The 19,203-nt window shown below is 39.2% G+C and overlaps 1 protein-coding gene across 1 annotated transcript in view; it reads left to right on the top strand.

Moving 5' to 3' along the window:
* The window catches only part of acox2.L (acyl-CoA oxidase 2, branched chain L homeolog), a 36,303-nt gene extending 20,217 nt beyond the window's left edge, over nucleotides 1-16,086 (top strand). The window contains 9 exon segments of the mRNA NM_001091064.1: nucleotides 1,492-1,607; nucleotides 3,120-3,292; nucleotides 6,411-6,573; nucleotides 7,074-7,264; nucleotides 9,225-9,386; nucleotides 13,468-13,573; nucleotides 13,722-13,939; nucleotides 14,096-14,228; nucleotides 15,644-16,086. Coding sequence (NP_001084533.1) covers nucleotides 1,492-1,607; nucleotides 3,120-3,292; nucleotides 6,411-6,573; nucleotides 7,074-7,264; nucleotides 9,225-9,386; nucleotides 13,468-13,573; nucleotides 13,722-13,939; nucleotides 14,096-14,228; nucleotides 15,644-15,706 — 1,325 coding nt within the window. The 3' untranslated portion in view covers nucleotides 15,707-16,086.
* Nucleotides 16,087-19,203: the final 3,117 nt, after the last annotated feature.

Below are 19,203 nucleotides of genomic sequence, written 5' to 3'. Positions count from 1 at the left end.
CTTCCAATTTTGGGCCCTACTTTCGGCCTCGCCACAGCAATTTAGGTCTGACGGCACTAGTGCCGTGCATGAGACAACTAGATATCTGTGTACAACCGTATCTGGACAATCTGCTAATACCGTCTCCATCATATGCAACAGCGGTAACCCACACCAACCACTGCATCCACATTTTGGAATCTCACTGTTGAAAGATTCACATATCAAAAAGCACATTGCTCCCCACTCGATCTATCATTTTCTTGTTCGACTCGGTACAACACAAAGTCTTTCTCACTCCTCAAATACAAGCCAAACTTCTCCTAGGGATGAACCAAATCCACTATTTTGGATTTGGCCAAACCCCCGAATCCTTTCGTGAAAGATTCAGCCAAATACCGAATTGGAATCCTAATTTGCATATGCAAATTAGGGGTGGGAAGGGGAAAAATGTTTCCTTCCTTGCTTTGTGACAAAAAGTCACGTGATTTCCCTCCCTGACTTCATTTACATGTGCAAATTAGGATTCGGTTCTGCCGGGCTAAACCCTGGCCGAATCCCCAACCGAATCCTGGATTCGGTGCATCCCTACAATCTCCCAACAGTTACTCTCAGCGAGAAGCTGTATGCATCTCCGAGGCCTCCTGACCTCTTCCATCTAAGTCGTACCATTTGCACAAACACATGAGACCTCTCCAGCTGGACTTCCTCTGAAAATGGCACAGGCCTTACAACAAGCTGGATTCACTCAGTGACCACAAAAACCTCCCATCGGTGGTGGCTTCAGAGAAACAATTTCATGAAAGGAAATCTCTGCTCCATCACAAACTGGTTGTCATTACCACAGACGCCAGCCTCATGGGGGGGGGCAGATTTCTATCACAGAATTTGATTTCTAAAATAAAATGCAAATAATACCTCCCCAAGTGCATACGGCTATATTATATTTGTTGCTGAGTTTATTAAAGGAGAAGGAAAAGTTAAAACTAAGTAAGCCTTATCAGAAAGGTCCATCTAAATATACCAGTAAACCCCCAAAGTAATGTTGCTCTGAGTCCCCTGTCAAAAGAAACACCACATTTCTTTCCTTCTATTGTGTACTCATGGGCTTCTGTATCAGACTTCCTGCCTTCAGCTTAAACCTCATTGCCCTGGGCAAGAGCATGCTCAGTTTGCTCCTCTCCCCCCACCCCTCCCTTCTCTACTGTAATCTGAGCCCAGAGCAGGGAGAGACTCAGGCAGGAAGTGATGTCACACCACATTAATACTGCAGCTCCTATTCTAAACAAACAGAGAGTTTCTAGAGCTTTTTACTCAGGTATGGTAAAATATTCTACAGAATAAATATAGCATTCTAGCTTGCACTATTGCAGCTAATCTATTGGCAATAAAATGCCTCTGTAGCTTTCCTTCTCCTTTAAAAACAATATCTTGACCCAATGAAAAGAGTTGATTGGATTGTTCCAGATTCATTAATTATATTCATATAATTTCTTTCTGCATCTTTTTCAGGAATAACAGTTGGGGACATTGGGCCAAAAATGTCTTTTGAACATATAGATAATGGATTTCTCATGATGAGGAATATCCGTGTTCCGAAGGAGAACATGCTGAGCAGATTTTCTGAGGTACTGAGAGAGAGAAGACAAAACTTTATAATTTTGGAACACAGTACTTCTGTTATCCAGAATACTCAATGTTTTCCGTATAACGGAGCTTTACGTAATTTGCATCTTCATACCTTAAAGGAAAACTATACCCCCCCAAACAATGTAGGTCTCTATAAAAAGATATTGCATAAAACAGCTCATATGTAAAACCCTGCTTCATGTAAATAAACCATTATCATAATAATATACTTTTTTAGTAATATGTGCCATTGGGTAATCATAAATAGAAAACTGCCATTTTCAAAAATAAGGGCCTCCCCCTGGGATCATAGGATTCACGGTGCACACAAACACACCAAACAAACCATACTTATTAGGTCACATGAGCCAATTAACAGACAGAGTTCTGTCTTCTGCTTCAACACTTCTTCCTGTTAGAGTTGTAGTATTTCTGGTCAGGTGATCTCTGAGGCAGCACACAGTCCATCACGAAATGGGGGTTCAAGGCAAGATATGTAAAAGGGCAAGATTTACTTAAATATATAGACCAGTTTGGTAAGATTCTTTAATATGCCACTTAATATGATGTAAACTATCTGTTGCTTAAGTATTGATTTTGGGGGTATAGTTTTCCTTTAAGTCTACTCGAAAAGCATGTAAACATTAAAGGAATAGTGCCGTGATTTTATGGTGTAATTTTTATTTCTAAATTACACTGTTTACACTGCAAATAATTCACTCGATATAAACAATATAATATGTCATTCCTGAACCAGCAACTGTATTTTTGTTGTTTTATTTATAATTTTAGTGTGTAGGCAGCCATCTCAGGTTATTTTGCCTGGTAATTTGCTTTCAGAAAGAGCCATAATTTTAGGATGGAACTGCTTTCTGGCAGGCCGTTGTTCCTCCTACTCAATGTAACTGAATGTGTCGCAGTGGGACCTGGATTTTACTATTGAGTTCTGTTCTTAGATCTACCAGGCAGCTGTTTTGTTCTTAGATCTACCAGGCATCGGAGAGAGAGAGCTGAATTTCAAGGCATGCATTCAGATTTGCTGACAATGCTAGGGATGCACCGAATCCACTATTTTGAATTCGGCCGAACCTCCGAATCCTTCACAAAAGATTTGGCAGAATACCAAACGGAATTTGCATGGGAAGGGGGAAACATTTTTTACTTCCTTGTTTTGTGACAAAAAGTCACACGATTTCCCTCCCACCCCTAATTTGCATATGCCAGGCAGAAGGATTAGGCCGAATCCTGCTGAAAAAGGCCGAATCCCGAACAGATTCCTGGATTCGGTGCGTCCCTACAGAATGTAACTATAAAGTTTAATCAGTATGGTTAGATAGATAAAAAAAACGATGTGTCAGTAACAGATTTAAGCAAACCTATTTGAGACATGTTCTTCTATGTAAGAATGACGGGTTTCAGTTTGAGAATTTTGATCACACTTACCTCTCCGTATATATCTCCAGATATGATGCTGATATTAAAATACTGATGTGTGATTCATCCAATGACAGGTCCTGCCGGATGGAATGTACGTGAAACGAGGCTCTGATAAGATTAACTATTTCACCATGGTCGCTGTGAGGGTGTCGATGTTGCGCCAAGAGGTTCTGGAGGCGCTGATGAAGGCCTGTACCATTTCCATAAGATACGCAGCTGTTCGCCGGCAGTCAGAGCTGAAGCCTGGGTAAGGACTTCTGCTAACTTTATAAAGACAAAAAGTTTAACTTTTTTTTATTAGCAGCTATTCAATTGCAGGGTACCTATTGCCTCCAGATTGTTCAATCCCTGGCGTGCTGACTTTGGTACAGGTATGCTGAAGAGTGATCTCCGTATTAAAAGTTAGTTTGCCAATAAACAAGGGGAAAACCTGGTGCAAATGTGATTTTATTTAGCATAAACTTGCAGTAGCCTTAAAGGGCACCAATCATGTCCAAAATCATTTCCTAAGTAAAATACACTATGTGAAAGTTCAAGAAATCCGATTTTTAAAACAGTTAGAATTGTTTGTATAATGTAAATGATCAGCTCACTATTCCTTCTGCAAGATCTCCCCTATCTCCCCTGCAGTTCTAGCTGAGGCAGCCATCTTGGATTTCACTGGCTCCTCCTACCTATATCTTCCCAGCCAACTGTAGCTCTGAAATCTCGCACATGCTCAGTTGAAATTCCTTGTTGCTTATCAACCCTTCTAAGCTATTTTCAAATCAGCCAAACCTGTGTGTTAGCTGCTGTTCAGTAGTGCTGCCACCCAGGGCCGCCATTAGAAATCACGGGGCCCCGTACAACAAAATTTTTGGGGCCCCCTGGGCCCCGCCCACACTGACGACCAAGCTCCACCCCATATCCCGCCCACTCCACATCGCAGTTAAAAGACCACACAGACATCAGCGCTAAAAAAGTAACCCCCCCACAAACAAGTTGTAAAAAGCTATTGATGGTCAGGGCCCCCTTATAAAAAATTGGGGCCCCAAAAACAAAAAAATTTAATTTTTTTTTTTTTTTAAAACATTGGTGGCAGGGGCCCCCTTATAAGTTAAAAAAAACTTGGGGCCCCAACAAAAAAAATGTAAAAAAAACTAAAAAATAAACAAACATTGGTGGCAGGGGCCCCCTTATAAGTTAAAAACAAATTGGGGCCCCAAAAAAAATTTGAAAAAAAAATAATTTTTTTTGAAAAAAAAAAACATTGGCGGCAGGGGCCCCCTTATAAGTTAAAAACAAATTGGGGCCCCAAAAAAAATAAAAAAAAAAAAAAAAAAACTGGTGGCAGGGGCCCCCTTACAAGTTAAAAACAAATTTGGGCCCCATAAAAAAATTTGAAAAAAAAAAATTTTTTTTTGAAAAAAAACTGGTGGCAGGGGCCCCCTTACAAGTTAAAAAAATTTGGGGCCACCAAAAAGAAAATTAATTTTTTTTAAAAAAAACAAACAAAAAAAACAATGGTGGCAAGGGGCCCCTTACGAGTTAAAAAAAAAATTGGGGCCCCAAAAAAAAAGTTTTAAAAAAAAGATTGGTGGCAGGGGCCTATAGAATATTAAAATAATACATTGGTGGCCAGGGGATTAAAAAAAAAAAAAAAACACAAACTGGTGTTCAGTAGAATTGAACTCATGGCTTCAGTACTTCAACTTCGCCTCCTTTCGTGACTTCGGGTCTTTTCACCGCTTCAGGACTTCGGCTTCGGCTGTTTTCGTGACTTCGGGTCTTTGCGCTGCTTCAGGACTTCGGCTTCGGCTGTTTTCGTGACTTCGGGTCTTTTCGGCGCTTCGTGACTTCGGGTTTTTCCGTGACTTCGGGTCTTTTCGGCGCATCGGCTTCGGCTTTTCGGCACTTCCGCATTCGGCACGCAAGAGGCAAGACGTACGGCTCGGGCGCTCGTAAGGGGGGCCCGGATCTTCAAAAAATGCAGCGCTGCCGGGCCCCCCTTCATGCCCGGGCCCGGTACGCTTGTCCCCCCTGTCCCCCCCTGATGGCGGCCCTGCTGCCACCTGCTGGAAGTTACTGTGTGCCCTTCATTTACATAATGACTTTACCAGCAGGGGACAAGATAGGGAAATCTCCTGATACTTCTAGTGGAGGAGTTTACTTAAACAAGGCATTCTGGGTAGAATACTCAAAGCAGTGTTACAATCTGAGCATGCTCCTGAAATTTGCATATTAGTGTCTCTGTTATAGTCACAGTATGGCCTCCCTCAGTGTAAGAACCCATTTGACAAAGTAAGGGATTTTTTTAAAACCTGCAGTTTTTTCAAACAACTATATGCGTAGTTTGATTAAACGTGTTTAACTTGTACTGGTCAGATTGTTAATATATTTGATTTTGGCTGTGATAGGTGCCCTTTAAGACTATATGCATACTCTATATGAAGTAAACACGCCAGTTTTGCCAATGCAGGGCACCGGTACATTATATTGTCTTTCCTTTAAAACACTTTAATTATTTAAGAAGGAACATTCTGCATTCTGCATACTATAACAGCTATTCAAATGTAAAAGAAAAGGCATATAGAGTCATCATCATCATATAATGTACCGGTGCCCTGCATTGGCAAAACTGGCGTGTTTACTTCAGAAAAATAACTATAGTTTATATAAATGTGCTACTGTGTAGCCATGGGGGCAGCCATACAAGCACAGGATACACAGTAGATAACAGATAAGTACTACTATAGTTTATATAAACAAGCTGCCCCCATGGCTACACAGCAGCTTGTTTATATAAACTATAGTAGTACTTATCTTATCTACTGTGTATCCTGTGCTTGAATGGCTGCCCCCATGGCTACACAGCAGCTTGTTTATATAAACTATAGTAGTACTTATCTGTTATCTACTGTGTATCCTGTGCTTGAATGGCTGCCCCCATGGCTACAAAGCAGCTTATTTATATAAACTATAGTAGTACTTATCTGTTATCTACTGTGTATCCTGTGCTTGATTAGCTGCCCCCATGGCTACACAGCAGCTTGTATATATAAACTATAGTAGTGTTTCTGAAGCAAACACACCAGTTTTACCAATGCAGCACAGCAGTACATTTTCATTATTTTAGGACACTTATTTATTGGTGTTACTGTTTCTTTAATACATTTTTATTTATACACTCGAATGTGGACAGCACCATTTCAGAGGTATTCTACATACACTTCAGTAGCCTTATCACTTGTATTGCTGTTAAGTTGAACTTTGAGGATATTTGTATTGTAAGGAAATGGTAAGGAATGTGTTTGGGCAGCTAGTCTATAAAAACATTCCTGGAGCATAAGAACAGGCCTTTTAATGTACCTTTACAATTTCTGCAGGGATAGAGAGCCAAAAATCCTAGAGTACCAAACCCAGCAACAGAAGCTGCTTCCCCTTCTAGCAACTTGCTACGCTATTCATTATACCGTCTGTCACGTCAACAAAGTATATGATGAAGTGTGTGGAGCAATTCAAGCAGGGAATTTTGACTCCCTTCCTGAGGTAAAGCATTGCACTGGATTTCACATGGTAACCTAATAATAGGGATGCACCGAATACACTATTTTGGATTCGGCCGAACCCCCGAATCCTTCATGAAAGATTTGTCCCAATACGGAATCAGAATCCTAATTTGCATATGCAAATTAGGGGTGGGAAGCGGAAAACATTTTTACTTCCTTGTTTTGTGACAGAAAGTCACGTGATTTCCAAGCAGAAGGATTCGGCCTAATCCTGCTGAATAAGGCCGAATCCCGAACCGAATCCTAGATTAAATTACGTAATAATGCTACTAAATTGTGCTATGTGCGCCACAAAGGAGCATATTTATCCACATGAAAGAGACAATTCCTCTCAAATTCCTACCAATAAGAACGTTGTATTGTTAACCTCCTGATAAGTATATACGTTTGTGTTTTACAGATAATTTAAAGGAAACACAATTTCCCTATTCCCATATTTAATATCATCTGGTGTAAATATCTCGCATTTTTATTTTGTAGCTCCATGCACTGGTTTCAGGAATGAAAGCATATGCCACAGAGACATGCTCTAATGGAATCGAAGTGTGCAGAAAGGCTTGCGGGGGTCATGGCTACTCCCTTTTTAGTGGCCTCCCCTCCCTCTACACTAAGGTGACTGCTTCCTGTACCTACGAGGGAGAAAACACTGTGCTGCATCTGCAAGCTGCAAGGTATGGATGAGGTTTCTCTATAAGCCCACCAAGTAACAGAGATCCCCATATTCCATCTACTAATAACTTTACAAGGGGCTCATGGGGCCTACAGCACAAATGTGTGTGTGAGATTTTGAGAGGTCATAAAGTTACCTGTCAGATATAACAAGGGTTGTCAATATCATATACAGCTACACCCTACGGTTAAAGGGAAAGTAAAGTCTAAAATAGAATAAGGCCAGAAATGCTGTATTTTGTATACTAAATATAAACATGAACTTACTGCACCACAAGCCTAATCAAACAAATGATTTATGTTTAAAGTTGGCCACAGGAGGTCACCATTTTGTAACTTTGTTAAACATCTTTGCAAGACCAAGACTGTGCACATGCTCTGTGTGGTCTGGGCTTAGGGGTCGTCATAAATTATCACAACAGCACAAGTCAAATAATATCTGCCAGAAGCCGAGACAGCAAGACTGATTAATAATCAGAATATACAGACTGCACTGGGTCCTGTGTTGTCATGTAATCTAATGGGGATTTTATAGTTTTTGTATTGTTTAATACAAACTTTCTCCAACTCTGCAGAACCAGTGGCTGCAGCAAAATAATCCTCCAAATATAATCCCAGTTTATCTGTTTAAATCTGGCTCCGATATTTGTCCCTGCAGCTGGAGTTGGAAACAGTAAAGGGGATGTAAAGGCAAAAATAAAATCCAATACAAATCTCTACACAGTCGCCGACTGCTCTACAGGGAAACAAACAAAGCTGCTTGAGTTCTGCATGGCTGGGAAGTAAGGCGGGGGCTCCCCCTGCTGTTCATAAGTATGATTGTTTCCCTGCAGAGCAGTTAGGGACCGTCTGACAATTCCTATCCACAGCATTAAATGAAGGGAGAATTTCACTGCATACAGTCAGGTTTCTTATAAAAACTGTACATTTTTTAATTAAAATATATTATAGATAGGTTTCTTTTTCATTAAAGGGATACTGTCATGGGAAAAAAAATTTTTTTTTGAATCAGTTAATAGTGCTTCTCAATAGTAAAAACCCATGTCCCACTGAGACACATTCAGTTACATTGAGAAGGAAAAACAGCAGCCTGCCAGAAAGCATTTCTCTCCTAAAGTGCAGGCACAAGTCACATGACTGGGGGCAGCTGGGAAATTGACAAAATGTCTAGCCCCATGTCAGATTTCAAAATTGAATATAAAAAAATCTGTTTGCTCTTTTGAGAAATGAATTTCAGTGCAGAATTCTGCTGGAGCAGCTCTATTAACTGATTCATTTTGAAAAAAAATTTTTCTCCCGTGACAGTATCCCTTTAAAGTAAAAATGGGATTTTATTTTTTTGCCTTTACATGTCCTTTAATCACAAGATTTGGTTCACACTATTTGGCTAAATTGTATGAAATATTTGCTATTGTGTGGCACTTTTTTTTTACTCACAGAAGCCATAGGTTTTTCTGCCATTTTTTATAGAGCTTTCTTAGCTTTTTATACAATATTAAACCACTACAGCATCTTTCTGTTTTTACCATTTTGCCCCTGTGCTGTCTCTGCATGGGCCTGCTTCTTCCACTTAGGGCAGTAGGCAGATTCACGTTTTTTTGCTGAACACCAGTTCTGCAGGTGTTCATATATCTTTTTTAAAAATAATTTCCTTTTTCTCTGTAATAATAAAACAGTAGCTTGTACTTGATCCCAACTAAGATATAATTAATCCTTATTGGATGCAAAACCAGCCTATTGGCTTTTGGGTTGAAAAAAGTAGGTTCAAGGAAATTGATGGCTGTGGAATGTAATGCTAGTGCCAAAGTAGAGCTGAGGCTTGAAAGCCTTGCAGTGGCTGGGACATGGACATGCACAATATCTTATCAATTAAATTGCAAAACTCTAAAATAATATTTTTAATTTTTCAGTGGCAATCTTGCTTTGTATACATTTCTCTCTTACTTTATCAATTGTTTATAGGTTTTTGATCAAATGTTATGCTGCTGCCCAGTCTGGTCAGTCTCTTCCTCAAAGTGTGGCTTATCTGTCTTCTCCGATCTCAGGAGTGTGCCAAGCTACTAGCCACACAGATTTCCTCAACCCCGAGGTCTATATAAAGGCCTATCAGCACAGGGCCCACAGGTCTGTATTTTTCAAATTCTGCCATGATTTACATGATGTTTTTATTTCTAAATTACACTAACTGCAAATAATTCACTCTACCATATTAAATTTAATTCCTGAACCAGCAAGTGTATTTTTTTAGTTGTAATATTGGTGTGTAGGTGCATCTCAGGTCATTTTGCCTGGTCATGTGCTTTCAGAAAGAGCCAGCACTTTAGGATGGAACTGCTTTCTGCTGAGTTATGCTTTATATTTCTATCTACAATCTCTTGTTTCTGAAAGATCTCCTAGAACAGATACTAATTGCTGTCACATATTGCTCTATGGTCAGCTGATTTCATGGTCAGTTCTTAACCATAGTATTTGAAATAATTCAAAATAAAAAAATGTTATATTAATGTTATAATAATAAAAGAAAAAAATAATAGTCCAGCCTCAAAAAATATATTTATACACATTTGGAAACCAGCCTGGTGCACTCAAAACCAACAGACCTCTGCATGGGTGCTGGTCAAAAAAACAATACATAGTTAGCCAAAAAAACGCACTCCAAGGACTTAATAGGTGAAAAATGAAAGTTAGTATTTTATTTTCAATGTTTTTGGCACCATCACTCAGGCCGTCTTTCCTGAAGATGGCTCGAGTGATTGTGCCGAAACGTTGAAAATAAAATACTAACTTTAATTTTTCACCTATTAAGTCCTTGCGTTTTTTGGCTAACTATATACACGTGTGTGTGTGTGTGTATAGCACCGTTGGACCTTGATACTATGTAGATACTATGTAATAAAATGACAGGGTGTGCCGGTTTGAAGATATTTGCTGTATACAAGATGTTACTGGGCACCCTTAAAGACATATTGAGCCTTGGAGTGCAGATACTCACCGAGTTACATACATCCAACTTACATACAACTCAGACTTACATACAGAGGCTATTAAAGTAACATACTATGATTTGTTTGACTTTCATTAGCATTTCGCTTTAATAAACCACCTGCCCCAATCCCCTCTGGTGTGTGTTGTCTACTGTGGAGCACAGAAAGGTAAAGATAAATACTATGTTAAGACAGACATCTGTCTAAGTTGCATTTAATAAGTAAATGTATATGTTTCAACTTTAGAACAAACCTACAGACCCTACTTCGGTCTAACCCTGGGACTGCCTGTGTGTGTGTGTATATATATATATATATATATATATATATATATATATATATATATATATATATATATATATATATATATATATATCTTCCAAATGAGTATCCGCACTCCAAAATCAATCTTGATAAGGGCAGGGGTGCACGGTAAATTTTGTATACACCAATGCTTCACAGACCAGCACTCCCTTTGATATAATATATAAACAATCTTTTTATTGCATCTTTATCCAACGTTTCGGTCACTTTTGGGACCTTTTTCAAGGATGATACATTTTGTATCATCCTTGAAAAAGGTCCCAAAAGGGACCGAAACGTTGGATAAAGATGCAATAAAAAGATTGTTTATATATTATATCAAAGGGAGTGCTGGTCTGTGAAGCATTGGTATATATAGATAGATAGATAGATAGATAGATAGATAGATATCGAAGCAAAATGGAGTGGAGTGCAATCCCAGTCCGTGACTTAGTCCATACAAGGATTATATGATAAACAAAAAAGTCCAGACAACTTTTTTTTATCAAGCAAGTAATTATGCAACGTTTCGAGGCTCCCGCTTCTTTGTCAAGCAAGAATGTCTACAATGACCCCACATCCTTATAAAGCTACAGATATAAGTCACACCCACAAAGGGGTGGTATATTCATACATGCAATACAAATGCAATTTTTGACCAATCGGTAAAGAAAAACCACCTTGTCATAGAGGCATGCACATGCATAAACATAAAATTCAAAAATCACGTTAACAGATTGGTCGATTGAATTATGTAACAATCTAACTATATGGAACAACATAGTATTGTGATACATAGTATACAAGGGATGTGTAATAATATAACAGTCCCAACCACTCCCCTGTTAGTATATGTTACCAAGTCTTCACACTAGATGAAAGCATACAAGTCATATTCTCTATTGAGCCCCTTAGGGTGTAATGTGTGTATCCAGAATTTCTCTCTTTTCTGGAGTTGCAGGAGTCTATTGCCCCCCTACTTGGGGGGGGGGGCAATAGCTTCCAAAAAAAGAAATCTGAGCGTTGCCACGGAGTGTCGTGCTAATTGAAAATGGGCTGGAACAGATAATTTAAGTACCTCCTTCCTTATCATAGATTTATGTTGGCTAATACGATCACGTATAGGCTGAACCGTTTCTCCCACGTAATCAAGTACACTACGTACTCATCATATATCATATGTAAAATGGCCTCGTAACTCAAACTTCCTCCCTGTATGTGGGTGAGTGAACACATTTGTGCGAATGACACTGGAACATTGATTACATCTCCCACATGGGAACATACCATTCCTTAAAGGTGCCAGGACCCTCTGCGTGTGGCCCCTCTGAATGCCTAAATCCGCCTTTACTAATCTATTCCTAAGGTTCCTTGTGCGTTTATAGGATAATCATGGGGTTTCCTGGTGATAGTAATGGGGGTTCCTGAAACCCTGGAATGGTGGGTTATGCCTTATGTAATAACGGGCAGTGTTTATAAATAATGTGGTGTATCTTACGTGTGCACGGGTGATTACAACAAGCAAGTTGTCTGGACTTTTTTGTTTAGTGTGTGTGTGTGTGTGTATATATGGACAGACCGAAACGTTGGCCGGTTCTATTTTAATGTATTTAATATTAATAAACATGAAGTTTTAATTTTAAAATCCTGGTGTGCACCTTTCCTTTTGGATAATGGCTAATACAGCTTTTTTAAGGTAGCACCCAGGTAAATGATCTAATTCCTAACTAATTGATGGGTGGTGTGCGTTAGGCAATATATATATATATATATATATATATATATATATATTGTGACAGGGTGTTTGGGAAACACCACTGTCTTAGAGCAAAAGACACACAAAAGAGTGCATTTAAACTGCATTGTATGCGCTGCAAAGGAATATTTGGCTCAGGTAGGGTTAATATTCCCTATCAGCCAGGTAATTAAGTGGCAGCTGAGAGAGGATCTACCTGGCAATGTAAAAGGGCTGTGTGAGCACAGTTCAGAGCTCTCCAGGGAAGTGAGGTGCTGTGAGAGACAGAGCTGGGCAGAAGGAGCTTTTCTACCAGCAAGAGAGTTCCAGAGCTTGGAGCCTAAATCCCTTGTGGGGAAAGAAAGAGAAAAGGACTGGCACTGGCTGGTGAGTCTGAGTCCCAGGAGGGTAAGCCAGCAGGGCTGAGTGTGAAGCCCAAATACTTCAAAGCCCAAGAGGGTGAGAGTTTCCCTTGATGGTGAGCGACCAGGGGGGGGAAAACCCTAAATATTTTGAAGTGTATTTACTGAACTGTACCCGGCATGTTCTACAGTGAAGTTGAACTGTAACCTGAACATTTTTCTGTTGCCTTTTTGTTGGGAATGTCCAGTGCTTAATAAACCTGTGTTTTTGTCGGAAGCCTTGGTGTCCCTGTCTCTAAGCTCCAAAATCCTACGCTACCTGCCTACCAAACGCTAATTCCCCCTTAAAAGTGCATGTGCAGGCCACTGGCATGTCACAATAAATATATATATATATATATATATATATATATATACACGTATATAGTGAATAAAGTACCCCCTGTTGTAAAATATAAGGCTATCATAAGTTACCGAGGAGTTCCATAACCATATAAAAACACAAGGCTGAAGGACAAGTGTTTTTATACAGGTCATGGAACTCCGAGATTACTTCTAATATCTTCGGGGTACTTTATTTAATACAATACACATGTTTTAGTGAGTCATGTCACAAAATTGACATTACTAGTCACCGTTTATAACTGATGACATCACTAGTCACCGTTTACAATGATATAATTGACAAGATATTCATGGCTTTTGTGTTATATATATATATATATATATATATATATATATATATATATATATATATATATATATATATATATATACTGAAAATTGTATGTAACGTGTGTATGTGATCCAATGTGTTTTAGGCTCATTGCCTCTGCTGCCTTTAAGATGCGCAACCTGGTTCAGTTTGGAATGGAACAATATGATGCGTGGAACAGCACATCCGTGGAGCTTGTAAAGGCCTCAATAGTAAGCATTGTTCTGCTTCCATTCAGCAGCAGATGCATTAGTGAGGTTGGGTGTTGATGTTGGGATCTACACGTACTGAAACTACCAATCCAACAGGAGGTTTATAGATTTTGTGACAAGAGCATGCTAACATTGTTTTGTTCTACAGGCTCATTCACATTATATTATTGTGAAGTTGTTTGCTGATGTAACGGGCTCCTTATCAAGTTCTCCTGAAATCAAGAAATTACTTAAAAGCCTTTGTGACCTTCATGCACTACATGGAATATTCACCAGCTCTGGAGATTTCCTTCAGGATGGGCATCTGTCTGGCCATCAGCTGGAGATGGTCACCGAGGCATACCTTAGCCTCCTGACGCTCATAAGGTGGGTGGTTTAGGGTAGGCAAATGGTTGGTCAAAGTAGGCTTTAAGATCCAACCAAAAAGCAGAATTTTGCTTAAATGTTTAGAACAGGGATAATATATGGACGCACTTGATTTATGTTCCAGACGAATGTAAAATCTCTGCTCCCGTTTTTTAGGAGAGATGCTGTTTTGCTGGTTGATGCCTTCGATTACGCGGATCAGCAGCTTCTGTCAGCTCTTGGCAGCTATGATGGCAATGTGTATCACAATCTCCTTGAGTGTGCTCAGAAAAACCCAGATAATAAGAAGGTAAGTATAAGGACATTCCGTGTTCACTTTGGGTGCTGTAAAGCTGGGACAGGCAACCTGTGGGCCTCCAGATAAATAAATATTAAGTAGTTTCTTCTTTCTTATAGGGATACTGTCATGGGAAAAAATGTTTTCTCAAAACACATCAGCTAATATTGTAGCTCCAGCTGATTTTTGCAATGAAATCCGTTTTTTCAAAAGAGCAAACAGATTTTTTTTATATTTCATTTTGAAATCTGACATGGGGCAAGACATATTGTCCGTTTCCCAGGTGTCCTCAGTCATTTGATAAAATTCAGGCACATTTTACTGCTGCACTGCAAGTTGGATTAATATCACCCTCCTCTCCCTTTTCCCCCTGCAGCCCATTATCAGAATAATTGGAAGGTAACCAGATAACAGCTGCCTGGTAGATCTAAGAACAGCACTCAATAGTAAAAATCCATGTCCCACATTCAGTTACATTGAGTAGGAGAAACAATAGCTTGTCAGAAAGCAGTTCCATAGTGCAGCTATGGCTCTTTCTGAAAGCACACGATGAGGCAAAATTACCTGAGCTGAACCTACTATATGGTTGAGTGAATTTTGCAGTGTAATTTAGGAATAAAAATTATGACAGAATCCCTTTAATGAAAAAATAAATGCTTTCATTTTATTGAATACTCAATAATTGTGTTCATCCACATGAGGTGAAAAATTGGCATATTTAGGGGGGCAAATTTTGATTATCAGCTCAGTAGCTGAGTAAAAGGAAGAAATAGAAGCCGTTTAAGAGCAAGACTGGCAAATGGGGAGGTGGAAAAGGAATGAAGGTGGCTATACATGGCCCACTTATTTGGAGAGGTCACTAAATGAGCGGATCTTGGCTTGGGCCAATATCGCACTAGGCCTGGTCCAACAATTGGATCATACAAAGGTCCCACACACCCATCTAGAGGGTCAGAGACTGCAGCTTTTTATAGGCCCAGATTGGAAATGTGAACATGGGCAAAGGGGGAAATTGGCACACAAAGAAAATGGCAAGAGGGATATCTGGACACATTACGAGAAGGATAAATGGATAAAGATTGGCACAAAGGGAGTTGGGGAGATGAGGAGAGGGGGTGCAGTAGAAGAAAAGGACTGATGTTTAAATTATGACATTATTGTAAGTAGTTATAAACAGTCATTCATAATATGATGGACAAAGCACCAAGTTCTGGCACTGGGTAGGGGAGAACTAGCAGCAAGGCGATTGGTCTATGTCCCTGTGTTTGAGTCTCATCAGCATTTGTTCATTCAAATTGATTAAGTGACTACCACGATGGAACAGTGGCAACCCATTCAAACTGCCTAGATAGGATAACATCTAACATGCCATATTTTAGAGACCCGAAACAAGAACGAAGATCTTACAATATATCATTTGTTTCCAGGTGAATGCCGTCTTTGAAAATTACCTGAAGCCACATTTACAAAGCAATATATCAAAACTATAAAGAGAACCTCATCCCGATGTTCTTTTTTGCCTAACCCATAAAGCACTGGGATATGTGAGTGTTGCCTTAATTATGATGAACACCAAATGTTTCCTGAAGCCTTAACTTACATCCTGCCAATTTATATTTGCACTTAAACTATTCTACTATAAACTGTTCGATGCCTGGCCTCCTTCTGGGGCATAATTCATAGAAATGCAGATTGGGGGAAGGTAGATGCCAAAATAACAACCCCCAGCGTTCCCTCCATCCAACTTCAGCCTTTGTAATGTGATTTTACAAAAATGTTGGTTTTAATTATTTTGCTGTCTTCATAGAATGAGTGTAAAGAATACAACTTATAATTATATAAAATGCAAATAAATCTGCCTTATGATGGACTCCTGTTTGTTGCATCTTTTTAAAATTTTTGTTGATTTTTTGTTATAATAAATACAACAGTCAATAAAGAAACAGCATTTAAACAGCGTCATTGCGTATCATCATTCAATATTCCCACAAATAAAATCTTACAGTTCAATCAAGATTAACTAGCCACTTCTTGTGGCATCCGGAGCTATTATTTGTCGCATCTGTTCTCTTATCGCCCAGAGTCCCCATAGGTGCTGCAGACACAATTGGTAAAGCTAAAATATTCAAACTGTGATTCTTAGACTAATTCCGTTATTTATTAAAGTCCTAATGCCAAAAACTCTAAAAAAAAATTTCTATGAAATCCAAATTATTAGTGGAAAATAAAAAAAATAAGATTTTTCAGAATTTATGAAGTTAAAAGCCTGAATAAAAAAGTACTCCAATTAAGACCTGCCTAGTTCATATAGAAGTCAATGGGAGTCAATGATGCTTAAACTAAGGCGGTTATTTATTAAATTCTAAATGCCAAAAACTCGTAAAATTTTTATTTTTTAACTATAAAATCCAAATTTCTAGTGGGATTTTTTTTCCCCAGAATTAATTAAACCCAGAGGGTGTTAAAAGTTCGAATAAAAAAGCACTCCAGCTCAGACCTGCCTATTTCATGTAGAAGTCAATGGGAGAAGTCCCGAATATATCCTGATCTGCGTTGGGTTTCGTGCAAGAATACGAAGATTTTGTGGTTTTTGGGTAAAAATTCCCCAAAAAACTGAGTTTTCAGGGCGTCAAATCAAAAAAATTCATACAATTCGAATTTTTCACTATTTTTTTCAAGTTTTTTTCCTGCACAGGAAATTTTCTGGAAAATGTATTGATAAATAAGGGTCAGAGTAGCTTTCAGAAAATAATGAGATATTTTGAGATTTTGATAAAAAAAAAACCCTTACGGGTTCCACCACTTTATTTTATACCACTTCTATATTTAAAAAACAATTGCTTTTCTTTTAATTGCAATGCCCTTTTCAGTCTCTATTTTAGCTCACCTGGTTGTTGTTTTTTTTTTTTTATTTCTGTAGGATGGTCCTGTGATTAAAGGTTAAGTAAACCTTAAAAATAAGTGAATGTAAAAGTTCTATTCTAAGAACTTTTGCAATGTACAGTCATTATTTATTTTTAATTCTAAGATAATAAAGGATACATGTACTGTTAAAGGACCAGTAACATCAAAAAACTTTTTTTAAAAAGATTTGTTAGTATACATCGGAAAAAAAAACGTCAACACAAATTAAAGTTTAAAATTGCAAATCCTTTATTAAGAAATAACTTACTGAAACTCTACTTCCGCTCCTCTTCAGAAAAGGCGACAGGGCGACGATCCATCGTTCGGCGCTGGATTTCTCCTCCCTGGCTGTCTTCCATATTTTTCTGACAGTATGTGGAGGAGCCGTGGTCCTTGGTAAGAAGCAGGCAGCCAACGAGATGTTTAGAATACAATGGTAGACAGAGTCATGGGGTAAAGCCGTGTGCCGCTACTCTTCCTGAGCGCTGGGCTAGTGGAAGTGTTGGGTAGCAAGGACTGTACCGGTGCTGTTTGCACTTCTCTGCGGCAGCTCCGCACCGGCTCCTCTCCTCTCTGGTCCAGGCAGGGGAGCCTACTGAACATCCATGAGTTCACTCCTTCCAGCCATGCCAGTTCGTCCTGATACCCCCAGTACCAGTCTCAGTACCACAGCCGGTGAGTCTGAGCAGCAGCCAATGCCAGGAGATAAAACCCTTTCACGGAAATAGGCTTGAGCAGCTGCAGGTGCAACGGCGGGGTCATGCGACTCCTCAGCATTCTGAGCACGTCTGAAAGAAACTGCATGAACTCGGCTCTGAGTCCTTTACTGCCGGTGTCTAGCAGCAGCGCTGATCCAGGCCGAGCACAACTCCATATGACCCCGGCGATCGGTCCGGTGGGTCCTAAGTCCTGGAAGAAGAATTCTTGCGAGTCTGCGAGAAATGATGCCGCTCAATTGAAATCTACTTTGTCGGCGATTTGTTCTCCTTTGCTGTGATGCCCGTAGGAGTGACGTCAATGGGAACCTTAGCATGCAGCCCGCACATCACCCACTCCCCGGCTCAGTCAGTGTCAGTGGAAGCGAGTTCCAGGGCTAGTGCAGATTTGAGATAGGTTTCTAATGTTTTTTCCTAACCAGCACATCAGACCAGGCTTCTCTCTCTTGGTAGGAAAATGACCATCAGGTGGTGCTGTTGTAACAAAATTCATTCATATTAACGGTACACATTACATACTTTTTTCGTGCAATTCACCTAAATAAGAAGGAAAGAAGAGAGACAGATACAATAATTGAACATACAAACCCCATCAATATCCCCTCCCCAACCTTGAGATACATTTTCCTTTAACCAAAAACTTAATTTTTAGCAGGGATGTGTATGGGGTGCTCAGTCACCACTCCAAACATCAATAGAAGGCTCAGCCATAGAGTTGTCTTAGAAAAATCACTGTGGCAAGAGTTGTGAGTCCGCTCATAAAGAAGATTATTACAGTTTGTAATGCAGATGATGTTATTTATATAGTGTATTCCTGGGGAACCAATAATATTGAGCCAAACCCATCAGCTTCTCATGAAAGCCACCAGCAATGGTGTCACACAACCTAACTTCTATAACATACTAAAAGTTAACTTAAAGGTGAACCAGCCCATTATATCTTGTACCCCAGGAGTACAGGCATTTTGGATCTTCAAATTAGATACCCAAAGGCTTAAATAGGGATTGGGAATTAAAGGAAAACTAAACCATCAAAATGAATACTTCAGCAACAGATAGTTTATATCAAATGAAGCGGCATATTAAAGAATCTTACCAAACTGATATATATATCTAAGTAAATATTGCCCTTTTACATCTCTTGCCTTGAACCACCATTTTGTGATGGTCTGTGTGCTGCCTTAGAAAAATAAAATTCTAAGCAACTTTTCAATTGGTCTTCATTATTTATTTGTTATAGTTTTCTAATTATTTGCCTACTTCTTCTGACGCTTTCCAGCTTTCAAATGGGGATCTAAAAACAAATGCTCTGCAAGATGGCTGCAGTGAACTGCGATCCCTGAATCTGTACTGAAGGGTAAGTAAAA

Source organism: Xenopus laevis, chromosome 4L (assembly GCF_017654675.1).
Source record: "Xenopus laevis strain J_2021 chromosome 4L, Xenopus_laevis_v10.1, whole genome shotgun sequence".
Taxonomy (NCBI): Eukaryota; Metazoa; Chordata; class Amphibia; order Anura; family Pipidae; genus Xenopus; species Xenopus laevis.
This window is presented reverse-complemented; position numbering and strand designations above follow the sequence as displayed.